This window comes from Oncorhynchus mykiss, chromosome 30 (assembly GCF_013265735.2).
Source record: "Oncorhynchus mykiss isolate Arlee chromosome 30, USDA_OmykA_1.1, whole genome shotgun sequence".
NCBI lineage: Eukaryota > Metazoa > Chordata > Actinopteri > Salmoniformes > Salmonidae > Oncorhynchus > Oncorhynchus mykiss.
Window position 1 is genome coordinate 6,228,878 of NC_050570.1, and position 18,953 is coordinate 6,247,830.

Consider the following 18,953-nt stretch of genomic DNA (forward strand, 5'->3'; position numbering starts at 1 on the left):
ATTTGCAAAAGTTCTATAAACTCGTTTCCCCTTGTCATTATGGGGTATTGTGATGTCATAATGGGGTATTGTGATGTCATAATGGGGTATTGTGTGTAGATTGATGAGGATTTTTTAAAATCAATTTTAGAATAAGGCTGTAACGTAACAAAATGTGGGAAAGGGGAGGTGGTCTGAATACTTCCTGAATGCTCTGTATGTAGAAGGTGCAGGAATGAAAGAAAGGGGCCAGAAGACAGGCCTAGTAGAGGTAATTGGCTCCCTAACCCTTACCAATGGCCACACCCCTATCCTTGGCTCCCTACCCCTTCCCCTTGGCTCTACCCCATAGCTCCCTACCCCTCTGCCCCATGGCTCCCTATCCCTTCCTCTTGGTTCTCTACCCATGTCTCCCTACCCTCTTCCCCTTGGGGGCCCCCCCCTACCTCTTCCCCTTGGGCCCCCCCCCCCCCTCCCTACCTCTTCCCCTTGGGGCCCCCCTCTACCTCTTCCCCTTGCCCCCCCCCCCCCCCCCCCCCCCCCCCCCCCCCCTACCTCTTCCCCTTAGGCGCCCCCCCCCCCCCCACCTCTTCAATGTTTGAACAAATGTGAGGAATATGGAGGAAGGGCCAGCAAAATATGCATGCATTGAAGGGTTAGTGCCAAGCGGTAGACCTAGGGAACTAATTGAGACCGGCTCAGAGAGAGAACAAGAGCGAGCGATGGAATGGTAACAGAACAAAACAGTTCCAAGGTTCCATGGTTCCTAGTTCCATGGTTCCTAGTTCCATCAACCCACTCAGCCAGCCAGTTTGCTAGCCACGATAGAGGGCTTCCTCTGGGGGATGTCCTGGGGTGTGGGGATGTGGTCCCCGGTTATCTCTGCCTTCTCAGCCGGCGTCACTGCAGGGAGCTGCTGCTTGTTCTTCACCTTAGCCTTGGCCATGTTGTAGTCCCCAGAGTCAAAGAACTTTTGCTGTAGAGACACAAAACAAAAACACAGATTAGTTATGGTACAGGTCTAAGGATGTGAACCTTTAAAAAACGAAATTGGGAATGTTAACGTTTAGAAAAACTCACTAACCAAATTTTTTTTTTGAACCAAAATTAAAATTCACAGCGCAGTTATCACAACACTACCACTAACAGGTCCAGATCATCATAAAGGGAAACATTTAGATTAAACACCTAATGCAACCATGCTGTAACATTAGTAGGAGAAGGTTGGTATCTTCAAAATGATTTGCCACGGATGTAAAGCGCTCTGCGAGTCATCGTCGTTAACGGTTGGGGCGGGTGGGGAGAATGGCTGAGTGAGACAGGGAAGCAACAGCAGTGAAGTCCTGTATGGAAATACCTTGAAAAATTAAACGAGGTGGTGGTGAAATGGAAAACCTTTGCGAGGTGGGCGACAGTGGCAGTACAGGTGCAATGCTGAAAGGGAGGCCCAGCCCGTTGCTGCCAGCAGTGCGATAGGGGACGGAGTGAGAAACATCACAGAGCTGACTACAGAAATGATTGCAGTTGATATGCAGCCATTGTCAAATGGAAGAGGATGTTGGCTTCAATGCCCTGATGACATATCTAGAACCAGACTCCAAGATGGAATGTTGAATCAATGGTGGTGGATGTTGGCTTCAATGCCCTGATGGCAGACAGTGCCGTCGCAAAGTAAATCACACCCCTCGACTTATTCCACATTTTGTTACATTACAGCCTTATTCTAAAATGTATTAAATTGCCCCCCCCCCCATATCAATCTACACACCACACCCCAAAATGACAACGCAAAAACAGGTTTTTAGAAATGCTTGCAAATGTAAAAAAATTATTACATTTACATAAGCATTCAAGACGCTATATTCAGTACTTTGTTGAAGCACCTTTTGGCAGCGATTACAGCCTCGAGTCTTCTTGGGTATTTTGGGGGAGTTTCTCCCATTCTTCTCTGCAGATCCTCTCAAGCTCTGTCAGGTCGGATGGGAAGCATCGCTGCACAGCTATTTTCAGGTCTCTCCTGACTTATTCGATTGGGTTCAAGTCATCTTTCCCTCGATCCTGACTAGTCTCCCAGTCCATGCGGCTGAAAAACATCCCCTCAGTTTGATGTTGCCACCAACATGCTTCACCGTAGGGAAAGTGCCAGGTTTCCTCCAGACGTGACACTTGGCATTCAGACCAAAGTGTTCAATCTTGGTTTCATCAGACCAGAGAATCTTGTTTATCATGGTCTGCGTCCTTTAGGTGCCTTTTGGCAAACTCCAAGCAGGCTTTCATGGGCCTTTTACTGAGGAGTGGCTTCCGCCTGGCCACTAACATAAAGGCCTGATTGGTGGAGTGCTGCAGAGTTGGTTGTCCTTCTGGAAGGTTCTCCCATCGCCATAGAGGAACTCTGGCGCTCTGTCAGAGTGACCATAGCGTTCTTGGTCACCTCCCTGACCAAGGCCCTTCTCCCCTGCTTGCTCAGTTTGGCCAGGCAGCCAGCTCCAGCAAGAGTCTTGGTGGTTCCAAACTTCTTCCATTTAAGAATGAATGATGCCGCTGTGCTCTCGGGACCTTCAATGATGCATAAATGTTTTGGTACCCTTCCTCAGCTCCTGTCTCGGAGCTCTACGGATAAATTCCTTTGACCTCATGGCTTGATTTTTGCTTTGTCATGCACGGTCAACTGTGGGACCTTATATAGACAGGTGTCATGTCCAATCAATTGAATTTACCACAGGTGGACTTCAATCAAGTTGTAGAAACATTTCAAGGATGATCAATGGAAACAGGATGCACCTGAGCTCAATTTAGAGTCTCATAGCAAAGGGTCTGAATACTTATGTAAATAAGGTATGTTTATTTTTATATACATTTGCCAATTATTTATTTTTTTACTGTTTTTGCTTTGTCATTATGGGATAGTGTGTAGATGGATTAAATAAATAAAGTTCTCATAAATTTTAGAATAAGGCTGTAACGTTACAAAATGTGGTAAAGGTTTAGGGGGTCTTAATACTTTCTGAATGAACTGTATGTAGAGCGACTACAAGATGCCATGCATTAAAAATGCGAAGGCCCGGATGGAGAAATTGTACAATGGACAAAGTGCGAGCTCTCACACAATACGTGACGTTAACAACAGATTGTTGGACATCTATGAACACGCTGTCATACATCACTGTGACAAGCCATCATATTGACGAGAAGTGGGACATGAAGTACATACCGACAACATGGAGGAGAGGCACACATCTGAGAACCTAAAAACGTCATAAAATCTACCATCGTTGCCGAGTGGGTGGGGGGGACAACCGTAAGGTGAGCGCAGTCTGGTAGCCATGACTATAGTAGATTGAACTGTGGTTGACCCCAGTGACAATACAAAAGGCCATCTCTGAATTGTGTTTTTGTTTTATTTTTTAAGTAATTTTATGATCTATCACATAGTATAGCCTTTAAAAAGTGTTGTTTTGGGTTCAGAGAAGTCTGTGTTTGACTCTCTTTCCCAGAAAAGGAAAACAGATGCCTATCAAAGGAGGAGAATGATTCCATAACAAACATGCATTGCTGCGCAAGTAGGTGAATGTAAAGTGAAATTAATATAGTTTACATGTTCAGCGCATCTACAGCTACCAAAGTGTTGTGTTTGTAGGGCACAACCATAGGGGCAAAACTACCTTTGGCCGCCTTTCCTTCCAGTTCTCTGCTGCTAATAACTGGAACAAATTGGAAAAAAAAAAAAAAAATCACTGAAGCTTGAGTCTTATATCTCCCTCTCTAACTTTAAGCATCAGCTGTCAGAGCAGCTTACCGATCACTGTACCTGTACAGAGCCAATCTGTAAATAGCCCACCCAACTACCTCATCCCCATATTATTATTGATCCTCTCTCTTTTCCACCCCAGTATCTCTACTTGCCTATCATCATCTGCACATCTATCACCCCAGTGTTAATGCTAAATTGCAATTATTCCGACTCTATGGCCTATTTATTTCCTTACCTCCCTACTCTTCTACATTTGCACACACTGAACATAGATTTTTTTTTGTGTTATTGACTAAGTTTGTTTTTGTCGCACTGCTTTGCTTTTATCTTGGCCAGGTCGCAGTTGTAAATGAGAACTTGTTCTCAGCTGGCTTACCTGGTTAAATAAAAGGTTAAATAAAAACTCAAGGAGGTACATCGTTGGTCTGACCAATCAGAATTCACACTAAAAAAAAAAAACTGCTTTGATCACATGGACTGGAATATGTTCCGGGTCGCCTCTGGAGATATACGCAGGCTGTCACCGGACTAATAAAAAATAAAACATTTTCAAAAGCATAAATGACGTGATACCGATAGAGTCTTCAAAACGTTCACAAATCAACAAACGTGGATAGATCGCAGCCTTGTAGGAAAACTGAAAGAGACAGATGCTGCTTATAAACAGGGCAAGGTTACCGGGGACAATTGTTTGGTTAAACAGTACGAATATGACCTACGCAGATCAATCAAGATGGCGGAACACAAGTATAGGGACAAAGTGGATGAGCAATTCAGAGGGTCGGACACAAGGCAGTATGTAGCAGGGGCTCTTAAGGAAGCCAGCCACATCGCGGTCACCAACTCCACCCTACCAGAGTAGCTTAAAACCTTATGACACACCTCACGATTCGAGCACAATGACCCTGAGCTGCAGAGAGCACACGATGACAACATGGGTTACACACTTCCGGGCGTCACTGAGGACATATGTCACTCTAACGTGTTAACCTTTGCAAGGCTGATGGCCCAGACATGAGCAGACCAGCTGGCTGTTGTGTTGTCAGACATTTTTAATCACTCCCTAGCTTAGGCCTCTATACCCACCTGCTTCAAGATGTCCGCTATCGTCCCTGTGCCCAAGGAAGAAAACTGAACTGAATGACTACCGACCAGTAGAACTCACTTCCATTATCATGAAGTGCTTCGAGAGGCTCGTCAAAGACCATATCACCTCCTCCCTCCCCGACACTCTCCATATCACCTTCTCCCTCCCTGACACTCACGACCCTCTCCATATCACCTCCTCACTCGACCCTCTCCATAGCACCTCCTCACTCGACCCTCTCCATATCACCTCCTCACTCGACACTCTCCATATCACCTTCTCCCTCCCCGACACTCACAACCCTCTCCATAGCACCTCCTCACTCCCCGACACTCGACCCTCTCCATATCACCTCCTCACTCGACCCTCTCCATATCACCTCCTCACTCCCCGACACTCGACCCTCTCCATATCACCTCCTCACTCGACCCTCTCCATAGCACCTCCTCACTCCCCGACACTCGACCCTCTCCATATCACCTCCTCACTCGACCCTCTCCATAGCACCTCCTCACTCGCCGACACTCGACCCTCTCCATAGCACCTCCTCACTCCCCGACACTCGACCCTCTCCATATCACCTTTTCCCTCCATGACACTCACGACCCTCTCCATAGCACCTCCTCACTCAACCCTCTCCATATCACCTCCTCACTCGACCCTCTCCATATCACCTTCTCCCTCCCCGACACTCACAACCCTCTCCATAGCACCTCCTCACTCCCCGACACTCGACCCTCTCCATATCACCTTCTCCCTCCACGACACTCACGACCCTCTCCATAGCACCTCCGCACTCGACCCTCTCCATATCACCTCCTCACTCGACCCTCTCCATATCACCTTCTCCCTCCCCGACACTCACAACCCTCTCCATAGCACCTTCTCCCTCCCCGACACACTCAACCCTCTCCATATCACCTCCTCCCTCCCCGACACACTCGACCCTCTCCATATCACCTCCCCGACACACTCGACCCTCTCCATATCGCCTCCCCGACACACTCGACCCTCTCCATATCGCCTCCCCGACACACTCGACCCTCTCCATATCGCCTCCCCGACACACTCGACCCTCTCCATATCACCTCCTCCCTCCCCGACACACTCGACCCTCTCCAATTTGCCTACCGCCCTGACAGATCCACGGACAACGCAATCACCATTGCACTGCACACTGCAGTCACCCACCTGGACAAAAGGAATGAGGATGCTGTTCATGGACTACAGCTCAGCCTTCAATACCATAGCTCATGGCCCAGGGTCTGAACTCCTCCCTAATGCAACTGGGTCCTGGACTTCCTGACAGGCCACCCCCCAGGTGGTGAAGGTAGGCATCGTTATCTCCTCGTCTATGGTCATCTCCCCCCCAACAGTCTTTACTCTGCCTCCACCCCAATGGACATGTATTCATCACTGCTACAGTTGTTATTTTATTTATTTTTTATTTATTTAACTAGGCAAGTCAGTTAAGAACAAATTCTTATTTTCAATGACGGCCTAGGAACAGTGGGTTAACTGCCTGTTCAGGGGCAGAACGACAGATTTGTACCTTGTCAGCTCGGGGATTTGAACTTGCAACCTTCCGGTTACCAGCCCAATGCTCTAACCACTAGGCTACCCTGCAGACAGTGCTATTTCTATTGTTTAGTGTTTTTTAAAATTACCATTTTAGTTATTTTAATTTAATTTAATGCTGCATGTTGGAGCTCAGAGCCTACGAGTATTTTTGTTTAACCAGGCAAGTCAGTTTAGAACAAATTCTTATTTACAATGAGGGCCAACCCCAGTCAAACCCGGACGAGGCTGGGCCAACTGTGCGCCGCCCTATGGGACTCCCAATCACGGTCGGTTGTGAGACAGCCTGGATTCGAACCAGGGTGCCTGTAGTGACACCTCTAGCACTGAGATAAAAATCCTTAGACCACTGCGCCACTCTCGAGAGCCCAATGTACCCTGCAATCACACGTGCAACCCTGTACATGTGACTATTAAACAATGAATCGCTCTGAAGGAGGAACAAAAAACATACCCCTTTCTGAAGGCGTTTCCGGAGCAGGTCAGAGCCCCCAGGTTTGGCTCCAAGATGAGGGTACCTGGCCTTCAGTTTCACCTCCTCTGCCTTCTCTGGAGTGATGACATTATCATCAATCTCCTGTGTTGGCGGAAGCACACACAATACACAGTATAAACACGCATGGAGAGACATGTTATGATGTAACGTTAGGTCAGGCAGCAATATAGTTTTATCAATCTCGTGGTTGACAAGTCATGGTTAGTTTAACAACTAGCTATGATTCTCTGAAAAACGGATGTCCTTTGGTTTGATTATCTAATGGTTGGGGTTCGTTTACTAGCAATCAGCACACAACGTTAGCCTTCTGCGTAACAGCAGTGTGGCAACAAAAAAAGTAGCTTAGCGGCCAGCATGAACGCACGTAGACAAAACAATATGGACAATATATAGTTAGCTAGCTGGTTAGCTAACATACAGAGCTAACTAGCCTTAAATTGAGAAAGACTCGTGTTGGTAGTTAACTTTAACGCGCTATAACTCATCTTGATAACTAAAATAATGATTGTGCAAGGCGATGATACATTTGAAATACACTAACCAAGTTGCTAGCTAATTAAAATGCTGCTTAGACATCCACATTTGACCATTATCATGGCTAGCAAGCTACTGGCAATGTAGCATTAGCCTAGCTTGATAGCATCATAATAATTCAAACCTGACCGTCTGACCTGCTGTTCCTTGTGGGTTGCCTCATCGCTGGAGGGCCTTCTTCCTTCAATCTCCTCGGACATGGCAACAAGCAAAAAAAAGTATGTAAATATCAGGTTTTCTACAAAACTGACGCGAGGTTAAACTTTCACACCAACAAAACTGCAGTGCAGACGCAGCACATATATATATGGCTAGCCCATACAACAATGGCCGTATGTTTGAACTGGGTCGTACCACTCTCTAAAGTCGCTCCCTCACTTTTTCTCCCCTCTGTGTTGCAGCAGATTGTACGTCGATTGAACGTCGTAAAACACGAGACGGTGGGGGAAGCTCCGGGGCCGTTGGAATATATAACCACTGAACCCTTTCTTCTTCAAAGTAATCCCCAAAACGTATGTTTATAGTGAGCAACACATAATTAGATTGGCAGTATTTATGTTAAATGTATTTGAGTCCCTGTCAAAAGTTTGGACACACCTACTCATTCAAGGTGTTTCCTTTATTTTCACTGTTTTCTACATTGTAGAATAATAGTGAAGATGTCAAAACTATGAAATAACACATACGGAATCATGTAGTAACCAAAAAAGTGTTCAACAAATCAAAATATATTGTATATTTGAGATTCTTCAAAGTAGTGCATTGCACACTCTTAGCATTCTCTCAACCAGCTTCATGAGGTAGTCACCTGGAATGCATTTCAATTAACAGGTGTGCCTTGTTAAAAGTTCATTTGTGGAATTTACTTTCTTCTTAATGCGTTTGAGCCAATCAGATGTGTTGTGACAAGGTATGGGTGGTATAAAGAAGATAGGCCTATTTGGTAAAAGACCAAGTCCATATTATGGCAAGAACAGCTCAAATAAGCAAAGAGAAACAACAGTCCATCGTTACTTTAAGACATAAAGGTCAGTCAATGCGGAAAATGTAAAGAACTTTGAAAGTGTCTTCAAGTGCAGGCACAAAAACCATCAAGAGCCAGGATGAAACTGGCTCTCATGAGGACCGCCACAGGAAAGGAAGACCCAGAGTTACCTCTGCTGTGATGAAACTGGCTCTCATGAGGACCGCCACAGGAAAGGAAGACCCAGAGTTACCTCTGCTGTGATGAAACTGGCTCTCATGAGGACCGCCACAGGAAAGGAAGACCCAGAGTTACCTCTGCTGTGATGAAACTGGCTCTCATGAGGACCAACACAGGACAGGAAGACCCAGAGTTACCTCTGCTGTGATGAAACTGGCTCTCATGAGGACCGCCACAGGAAAGGAAGACCCAGAGTTACCTCTGCTGTGATGAAACTGGCTCTCATGAGGACCGCCACAGGAAAGGAAGACCCAGAGTTACCTCTGCTGTGATGAAACTGTCTCTCATGAGGACCGCCACAGGAAAGGAAGACCCAGAGTTACCTCTGCTGTGATGAAACTGGCTCTCATGAGGACCGCCACAGGAAAGGAAGACCCAGAGTTACCTCTGCTGTGATGAAACTGGCTCTCATGAGGACCGCCACAGGAAAGGAAGACCCAGAGTTACCTCTGCTGTGATGAAACTGGCTCTCATGAGGACTGCCTCAGGAAAGGAAGACCCACATTGCTGGTGACACTGTCAGTGATTTTATTTAGAATTCAAGGTACACTCAACCAGCATAGCTACCTCAGCATTCTGCAGCGAAACGCCATCTGGTTTGCGCTTAGTGGGACTATCATTTGTTTATCAACAGGACAATGACCCAAAACACACCTCCAGACTGTGTAAGGGCTATTTGAAAAGCAGCCAAAAAGTGCTCAGCATATGTGGGAACTCCTTCAAGACTGTTGGAAAAGGCTTCCTCATGAAGCTGGTTGAGAGAATGCCAGAGTGCAAAGCTGTCATCAAGGCAGAGGGTGGCTACTTTGAAGAATCTCAATCTCAAATCTATTTAGATTTGTAGAACACTTTTTTGGTTACTACATGATTCCATACGTGTTATTTCATAGTTTTGATGTCTTCACTATTATTCAAAATTTTTGAAAATAGTAAAAATAAAATAAAAACCCTTGAATGAGTAGGTGTCCAAACTATTGACTGGTACTGTATATACATTTTTAACATAATGACACTTTTGACAGTTAAACTAAGGCCATGAGTCATTTATAAATTATATTCTTCAATAATAAATGGGCATATATTATTAATTTACAAGTCCAAAAATGTATGTAGCAACTAAGGATTCTAGCTTTTACTTAAGGATCTTCCCCTTTTTGACATTTTTGCCTAAAATGACATACCCAAATCGAACTGCCTGTAGCTCAGGCCCTGAAGCAAGGATATGCATATTCTTGGCACCATTTGAAAATAAACACTTTGAAGTTTGTGGAAATGTGAAAGGAATGTAGGAGAATATAACACAATAGATCTGGTAAAAGAAAAGAAACGTTATTTTGTATTTTTTTGTACCATCATCTTTGAAATGCAAGAGAAAGACCATAATGTATTATTCCAGCCCAGGTGCAATTTCGATTTTGGACACTAGATGGGAACAGTGTATGTGCAAAGTTTTAGACCGATACAGTGAACCATTGCATTTTTGTTCAAAATGTTGTATCAAGACTGCCCAAATGTGCCTAATTTGTTAATTAACAACTTTTCATGTTCAAAATTGTGCACTCTCCTCAAACAATAGCATGGCATTATTTCACTGTAATAGCTACTGTAAATAGGACAGTGCAGTTAGATTAACAAGAATTTAAACTTTCTGCCACTATCAGATATGTCTATGTCCTGGGAAATGTTCTTGTAACGTACAACCTCATGCTAATCGCATTAGCCTACGTTAGCTCAACCATCCCATGGACGGGACACCGATCTCGAAGAAGATTTATGTAACAATTCACCGATTACCTATTTATATCTGCTGAAATTTGAATTGCAAATTTGTTTACACTGCAAATAACTCTTCCACAAAAAAAAATAGGGCAACTATGGGCCCTGGTAAAAAGTAGTGCACCCTATTCCCCATTGGCCCTGGTCAAAAGTAGTGCACTACATCTGGAATAGGGTGCTATTTGGGATGGAGGCTTACATCCACATATCAATCAATGCTGTATACTGTGTTTTTTTTGTTTTTTTTTTACATTGAGGTGAATCAATGTCCTCATTATATCTCATCCACATCAACTGAGAATTACAAAACACAACAGCACCACTGCACCAGACAGGAATAGTTTTTCAGGAACAGTTTTATTCAAATGATGAGACAATCTTGAGAGGACCAAACAGTTTGGCTTGTGCATTGTGACACAGAAACACCTTTGTTTTAACAATTGAGATAAAAAAAATACAAAATGATATGGTAAATATGCATTACAAACGCAGGAAATTATAACAAAAAATGAGCCAAATAATAAAAATAAGCAACACACTCAAAATGTTCAATTGGTGTCCTGCAAAAGGCAACAGGCAACAGGCTCACTGACTAACCTGCCACTGGGCACAGGCTTTGAGAACACAGACAAGAGGGAAAATAGCCCAATCTTTTCTTATATCCATCTATGAAAAATATGCGTTAACACTCAATAAAATTATCCTAAAAGAACAAAACAATAACAAAATGTTTTAAAAAGTCCCAAAGTTAACTTTTAAGTTCTTTAAGGTGAAATCTCTTGAACAACAATCATATCGACAACTAAACGGAACCATTTTTTGACCTCTCAAGCTGCTCAAAAAAAAAAGGGAACTTGGCACCACAAAGAATCGACTATAAAATGCCCTTTCCAGTGAATCAAAATCCTAGAAACATAAAACATTATGCAAATACTGTTATGTAAAAAAAATTAAAATAAAACCAAAGAACTAATGAATAAACAACGGTGACTTTAAATTAGTCTTTGGTTAAGATGAATTGCTTTTCAAAGATATAAAACTTGATTGTGTTGCTCTTCACACATAGTCGTTATCGATTTGATAGTCAGAATCCTTGTCGTATTGTCACACTGAAATATAGAATATAGTCATAACAAGGTTAGAATACCGAATATCGTAGTTGCCAGGTTAGAATCTGGTTGATGGATGAAAAATCCCCCGGAAAAAAAATAAATAATAATAATTCACCTACTATCACTGTTAATACACTGACTGGATTCTTTGGTCCTGTGTGAGTAGCAAATACTATCAGGGTTGGACTCAATTCCATTCCAATCCAATCAATTCTGGAAGTTAACAAAAATTCTAAATGCCAACTTTGCTCATTTAAAAGGCATTGGAATGTCAGTTTACTCCCATAATTGACATTTGAAATGGAACCGATCCCCAACCTGGCTTCAAATGACATCATTCCAAGGATCAATCTGAAGTCCTCCCATCTGATTTATCTGAAGGACTCTTTGGCATCTAATAGCACATCTGTGTCACCGCTGATTTTAGCATCAATGATCTAGATAGAAGGCATCTGATAGCACCCTACTGGGCACAGACGTCAACGTTCAACGTCTAGTTTTGAATTACATCTGGTTGAGTTGTCAACTAACATGAATTCAACATGAAATCAACAAACAAAAACATTTTGCCAATACATTGGACTTCGGTTAAAAGCTGAAAAAATATGAAATTCTCTTTACAGTGATGACTTTTTTTCAAATTCAATCCGTTTTTCACGTTGATTCAATGTTATCACATTGCATTTTTTGTTGTTGAAATGACGTGGAAACAACATTGATTGAATCAGTTTTTGCTCAGTGGGACATCTGTGTCACTGCTGCGTTTAGTATCAGTGATTTAGATAGAATGCAAACGGAGAACAATCGTCTGAAAGACAAAGAGTTAAAGCTTTCAACCAGGGATAAAACTCGTCTTGAAATGTACAATAAGAAATGCATTCAACTCAAAGAGGAATAGACAAACACTCTTAGGAGAAAGGGTTCCAAAAGGGTTCTTTGGCTGTCCTTATAGGTTAACCCTTTTGAGTTCCAGGTAGAACCCTTTTGAGTTCCGTGTAGAACCCTTTTGAGTTCCGTGTAGAACTCTGTGGAAACGGTTGTACATGGAACCCATGATTTTGGCATAGTCTGTATGCCTATTGCATGTAGAATTTGTTGTTGTTGTTGCTTTTGAGGTTTTGTTTACTTATAGGCGAACAACTTTTTCTTTGGATCTCTATATCTACGACCATCTGCAAAGCCATTTTCCACGTTATAAGGCCATTTTAAAGCTTTTAAGGTTGGGTGCACTGGAAATGCCAGTTAAATGTTTATGTTTGGTTACTTTATCTTACTCAAATAGAGAATGATGATATCTAATGCACTTAAATAGTAGAACTATACTGACTCATCATTCAAAACTTAAAAGCTTTTCCAACCTTGTAAAAAACAACTAATAATTAAAAAAGGAATTTTCACAAATCTTCAAAAACAAATTAAGCCTAAATCATTCCTGCAGGATATTAATGCAGGTAAGAAAAAATGGCTTTTAAATGTTTTCAACTTCATTCCCTGAGTTATGGGGAAATATTGCACAATATACTGTTAAGATGAGGTAGCACTATATACAGTACTGCACAATATACTGTTAAGATGAGGTAGTACTATATACAGTACTCCACAATATACCGTTAAGATGAGGTAGCACTATATACAGTACTGCACAATATACCGTTAAGATGAGGTAGCACTATATACAGTACTGCACAATATACTGTTAAGATGAGGTAGTACTATATACAGTACTCCACAATATACCGTTAAGATGAGGTAGCACTCTATACAAATCAGAGTCACTGAGGTAGACAATCAGCAATGAGGGGTCACCAACTACACCCTCTACTTCAGAGGAAGACATACATCTATATTAACATATTAGAAAATGTATCACAAAAGCAATACATTTTTGTTTACATTCTTTTGAACTTTCATTTTTGGTGTGAGCTTTGGTTTAGAACATACATTAAGGACTCATTGCCCCCTGGACACAGATTAAGCCGGGTCCTGTGCAAAGAAGCCACTTTGAATGGAGAATATCACTCAACATGCTTTTCAGGATACCATAACATACCTGTCACCAATCCAGGACAAGGCTTGATCTGTGTTTTTTTTTTAAAAACAGCCCTAAAGACCGAACAGACAAACCAGACAGACTGAAAATGAGTTCAAAATGAAACAGGATAACAACAACATTCATTTAGACCTGAAGAAAACACCGGTTTCCTCCTCAATCTTCAACTTCCTGATCCCTCTTCATAACTCCTCGTATGTTCCATGCCCAAGGACCTGTTTTCAGGAGGCCAAGAAGGGGGGGAAGTGGGCAGCTTCAGCTGTAGCTAAGTCACATTCAGGCTGGGTAGTCTATCGTCAGGAGGAGCCTGCTGATTGGACGGTGGCCTGGACAGGATAAGCAGCTTCCTCAGCCAAGAGGGAACAGGGACGTGAGGGCCGCTGGACAGTGTCATGATCAGGCCGGTGGAGGCGATGGTGATGATGGTAAGGGTTGGGCTTGGTGTCGTCACCTCAGATTCCACTTTAAAACCAGGATTTCCTTCTTCCTCCGCTTCTAAAACACTCTTCATCCTCTGGAGTTGAGCTGTCATCCAACTCTGACCGGAAGGATGGATGGCTGGAATTACAGGACGGGTTACTCATTCTCACTCTCGTGACCGGAGTCTCCCATCTCGTGGCTTCCTTCGCTGGTCTCAGTGGTCCCAGAGCTGCTTCCCCGACTGCTACCCACGGAGCGCTGTAAGCCCCCTAGTGGTCCAAACAGGATCTGCAGGCTGGAAGGCTGGAGGGGCGGGGCGTCTACCTTTTCCTCGTAACACAGCACGGTCTTCCCTGCCTCGTACAGACACACTCTGTTCTCAGCCTAGAGATAGAGGAGAGGAGGAGATTTGTTTGTTTGTCATTGTATAACAATACTCAACTCTAAACTATACCGAACCAAAATATAAACACAACATGTAAAGTGTTGGTTCTATGTTTCACGAGCTGAAATACAAGATCCCAGAAATGTTCCATACACACAAGCTTATTTCTCTCAAATGTTGTGCACAAATTTGTTTACATCCCTGTTACTGAGCATTTCTCCTTTACCAAGATAATCCATCCACCTGACAGATGTGGCATATCAAGAAGCTGAATAAGCAGTATGATCATTACACAGGTGCACCTTGTGCTGGGGGACAATAAAAGGCCACTCTTAACATGTTCGGTTTGTCACACAACACAATGCCACAGATATCTAAAGTTTTGAGGGAGAGTGCAATTGGCATGCTGACTGCAGGAATGTCCACCAGAGCTGTTGCCAGAGAATTGAATATTAATATCTCTACCATAAACTGCCTCCAACGTCATTTTAGAGAATTTGGCAGCCGCAGACCAAGTGTAAGCACGCCAGCCCAGGACCTCCACATCCTGCGGGATCGTCTGAGACCAGCCACCCTTGACAGCTGATGAAACGGAGGAGTATTTCTGTCTGTAATAAAGCCCTTTTGTGAGGAAAAACTAATTCTGATTGGCTATGCCCTCCCAGGCCCACCCATGCCCAGTCCTGCCCAGTCATGTGAAATCCATAGATTAGGGCCTAATGAATTTATTTCCATTGACTGATTTCCTTATATGAACTATAACTCAGTAAAATTGTTGAACCAGTTGCATGTTGCATTTTTAAAAAATATATTTTGGATCAGTATTGATGTTGAGGATAGGCTCTCTAATAGCATCAAGTTCCCGTCTGAAGATTTTACCTGGCTTGTATTTGTATTACGTCTCTCCCTCTTGAAGAATTGCCATCTCTTACCGCGGTTGCTGCCATTGACTGGACCTTTTCTACTAATCACCAGGTTAGAACCACCCTGAAACAGAGATATTACAAACAGATAGAGAGGTCTGTTGCTGGTTGCTAAAAATACATTGACAACCAGCATAAAACCTTATCATGGCATCATAAAGGTTGTCATAGCGATGTCTTAAATACATTCTCATACCACTCGTGGCCTGCGTCTGTGGAGCCATGTCTCACCTTGGCATCAATGAAGTGTTGTGCCATCACAGGCATCAGGTCCTCTATGTTGTCAGCCTGGTGTTCATTGGCCAGGGCCAAACCAGCATGTGGACCATGGGGTCTCTCACCGTTCACTACGTCCATGATCTTACAGATGGACGATTTCCTATTGGAGTAAAGCGTGGAAGTTAGTGGACAATATGAAATAATCTATTTGAAGAGAGGTCTTTCAAAAATGGCTGACGGAGTAAATGGAATATGAGAAGATGATTACCAAAAAATAAGAAGATGATTACCATAAAATAAGATGATTACCATAAAAGAAGATTACCATAAAAGAAGAAGATGATTACCATAAAAGAAGATTACCATAAAATAAGAAGATGATTACCATAAAAGAAGATTACCATAAAAGAAGATTACCATAAAACAAGAAGATGATTACCATAAAAGAGGAAGATGATTACCATAAAGATTACCATAAAAGAAGAAGATGATTACCATAAAAGAAGATTACCATAAAAGAAGATTACCATAAAAGAAGATTACCATAAAATAAGAAGATTACCATAAAAGAGGAAGATGATTACCATACAAGAGGAAGATGATTACCATAAAGATTACCATAAAATAAGAAGATTACCATAAAATAGGAAGATTACCATAAAAGAGGAAGATGATTACCATAAAAGAAGATTACCATAAAAGAAGAAGAAGATTACAATAAAAGAAGAAGATGATTACAATAAATGAAGGAGATTAGTATAGATATGTACCTGGATCTGCCTTTGTTGATGAGGATGAGAGCACAGATGGCGATACAAGCCAGAGTGATGCAGACCCCCACCATGAGGCCTGTCATGGACTTCTGGACCATGTGGTACTGGCCATCAGAGAACACTGGAGGAGACAAGCAACAGGCATACTGTTACACAGGAGAAATCATCTCACTTTGGGAAAGTACTATAGGCTACTGGAACTATACAGCTGTTAGCTATACACCACTAACAGATCTAGGAACAGCCTATTAGCATTGAGACAAAATTATAATTTGTTTGTTGCTATACATTCTACTGCTTCAGTTATTATGTCTCCAACAGCAGTATTATCAACATTCAAATATCTCCCCAGTCCAACAACACTCCAAGGGAAAGGGGGATGCCTAGTCAGTTGTACAACTGAATGCATTCAACCTGAAATGTGTCTTCTGGACTTAACCCAACCCCTCTGAATCACAGAGGTGAATGGAGCTGCCTTAATCGATGTCATCGGCGCCCGGGGAGCAGTTGTTGTTGGAGGTTAACTGCCTTGATCCACCTTGCCGGCTGGGGGATTCGAACCTGCAACCTTTCGTTTACTGGTCCAACGCTCTTAACTGCTAGGCTACCTGCTGCCCATGTAACCATAGTAACCTGAAGTGTCTGAGGAGGATCCGCTGTCTGAATGCCTGGGGCTCTTCCCTCTGTGTCTTGGCTCGGGCCCCAGGGCCAGCTCCACAGTGGTAGAGAAGGGCCCGTCTCCCACCAGGTTGGAGGCAGAGATCTTCACCAGGTAGACGTTACCAGGCTCCAGACGCTCCAGCAGGACCATGGTGTTACTTCCTGTAGGGGGAAAGACAGGACTGGTGTTAGAGAGTGCTGAATAGGATGAGGAAACGTTCCGTGTTGATTTAGTCAGTTCTTTTTACATCGTCTTTTCCAGCACGGTTACAGTAACCACGGTGGATGTGTAACCAGGGCAACCCAGCTCAGCTCGGCTCAGTTATGTCAAAAAGGGTTTAAGAGATGAGGTCAAAATCTAGCTGTCCATACTCACACTCCCTCTGCAGTATTTGCTAGTGTCCATACTCACCCTCCCTCTAGTGTTTGCCAGTGTCCATACTCACCCTCCCTCTACAGTGTTTGCTAGTGTCCATACTCACCCTCCCTCTACAGTATTTGCTAGTGTCCATACTCACCCCCTCCCTCTGCAGTGTTTGCTAGTGTCCATACTCACCCCCTCCCTCTACAGTATTTGCTAGTGTCCATACTCACCCCCTCCCTCTGCAGTGTTTGCTAGTGTCCATACTCACCCCCTCCCTCTACAGTATTTGCTAGTGTCCATACTCCCCCACCCCCTACAGTATTTGCTAGTGTCCATACTCACCATCCCTCTACAGTGTTTGCCAGTGTCCATACCCACCCTCCCTCTACAGTATTTGCTAGTGTTCATACTCACCATCCCTCTGCAGTGTTTGCCAGTGTCCGGCCAGCCAGGCCCTCTGTGAGGCGTACAGGATGGTGTAGTGTGTCACTGCCAGGTTGTTCTCCTCTGGTTCCCTCCAGGAAACCAGGGCTGTGCCGTCCTCAATCAGAGACACCCTCACACCTTCAGGTGGACGACTGGGCGCTGATGAACAGAAGAGGGTCATTTTGAGTCTCTTTAGTTTAAAAGTATGTTGGTCCGTCATCTAGTACGGTCGGCTTTGATTGGTGAGTGTTGTTGTGTGCAGAGGGGTCTTTGGTTGGAGCTCAGCTTGGGGTAGACTGGGAAGGAAGCTACTGTTGTCTAATTAACTTTTAAAAAGACTTCTTCATGATCTATAGATAGAGGGCACTTGTTACTTTGGTGACCCTGGTTACCTTGGTTACCCCTGGGGAGATAATAGTCAGAGAAAGATCAGAAGATGGTTTGTTCACCTGCAGGAAGGGTCCTCTGGTGGACAACAGAACTCCAGGGACTGGACAGCTGGTCGGCATGGAGACGCACCACTAACTCATAGCGTGTGTTGGGTTCCAGACCCTGTATCGCCACATTCTGATTGGTACTGACGAGGACAATCATGACAGGTTCAAACCAACAACTGTGTCAAAAACAAATCTTGATTTTCAGTCTCTTAGAAACTAAGTGTAGAACTAAATTACCACATGTAACATAAATGTCCAATGATCTGAAAAATTACAATGGATAGTAGTAAAGTAATAATCTTACTATTAAAGTAGTAGTCAAATATTATTATTCTACCTCAACAGACCACAGTATACAGGTATAAACATCTTGAACTTGAGCAGTGTCTTGAACTTGAGCAGTTCTGTTGCATGAACTCACGTCTGTATGTAGCGTATGGCTGATACGTTCATCAGGCCCACAGGTGTACAGCGAGCGGTGTAGCTAACAACCTTCCTAGAGGCGAAGGCAGGACGACTCCAACGCAGGTACACCGCCGACGAGCCGTTAGCCAACGCTCTCACATGGTCCGGGGCTGGAGGCTGGGCCACCGGGTGATCTCGGATTGCTACAAGACACACACACAGACGCACACATTTTTTAGTCACAACTAGAAAAGGTACATTTCCTGAAGAAAATCTGTGTGCTTGCTTCAAATCTAATCAAATCCAATTTTATTTGTCACATACACATGGTTAGCAGATGTTAATGCGAGTGTAGCGAAATGCTTGTGCTTCCA

At 43.5% G+C, this 18,953-nt stretch overlaps 2 protein-coding genes across 2 annotated transcripts in view; both read right to left on the minus strand.

Annotated features, from left to right (window-relative positions):
- Nucleotides 1–545: 545 nt before the first annotated feature.
- On the minus strand, nucleotides 546–7,833 carry LOC110522708 (cAMP-regulated phosphoprotein 19). The gene is made up of 3 exons (XM_021601184.2): nucleotides 7,563–7,833; nucleotides 6,850–6,972; nucleotides 546–955 (listed from the first exon to the last, which is right to left on the minus strand). Exons 1-3 carry the CDS (start codon nucleotides 7,623–7,625, stop codon nucleotides 779–781), a joined length of 363 nt encoding a protein of 120 aa, XP_021456859.2. The 5' UTR covers nucleotides 7,626–7,833; the 3' UTR covers nucleotides 546–778.
- Nucleotides 7,834–10,743: 2,910 nt separating this feature from the next.
- LOC110521206 (protogenin B) overlaps nucleotides 10,744–18,953 on the minus strand; it is a 45,690-nt gene continuing 37,480 nt past the window's right edge. The window contains exons 13-20 of the mRNA XM_036969160.1: nucleotides 18,596–18,782; nucleotides 18,187–18,314; nucleotides 17,726–17,896; nucleotides 16,921–17,109; nucleotides 16,285–16,408; nucleotides 15,527–15,674; nucleotides 15,252–15,359; nucleotides 10,744–14,371 (exon numbers count right to left, since the gene is read on the minus strand). Coding sequence (XP_036825055.1) covers nucleotides 14,144–14,371; nucleotides 15,252–15,359; nucleotides 15,527–15,674; nucleotides 16,285–16,408; nucleotides 16,921–17,109; nucleotides 17,726–17,896; nucleotides 18,187–18,314; nucleotides 18,596–18,782 — 1,283 coding nt within the window. The 3' untranslated portion in view covers nucleotides 10,744–14,143. The remainder of the gene's footprint in view (nucleotides 14,372–15,251; nucleotides 15,360–15,526; nucleotides 15,675–16,284; nucleotides 16,409–16,920; nucleotides 17,110–17,725; nucleotides 17,897–18,186; nucleotides 18,315–18,595; nucleotides 18,783–18,953) is intronic.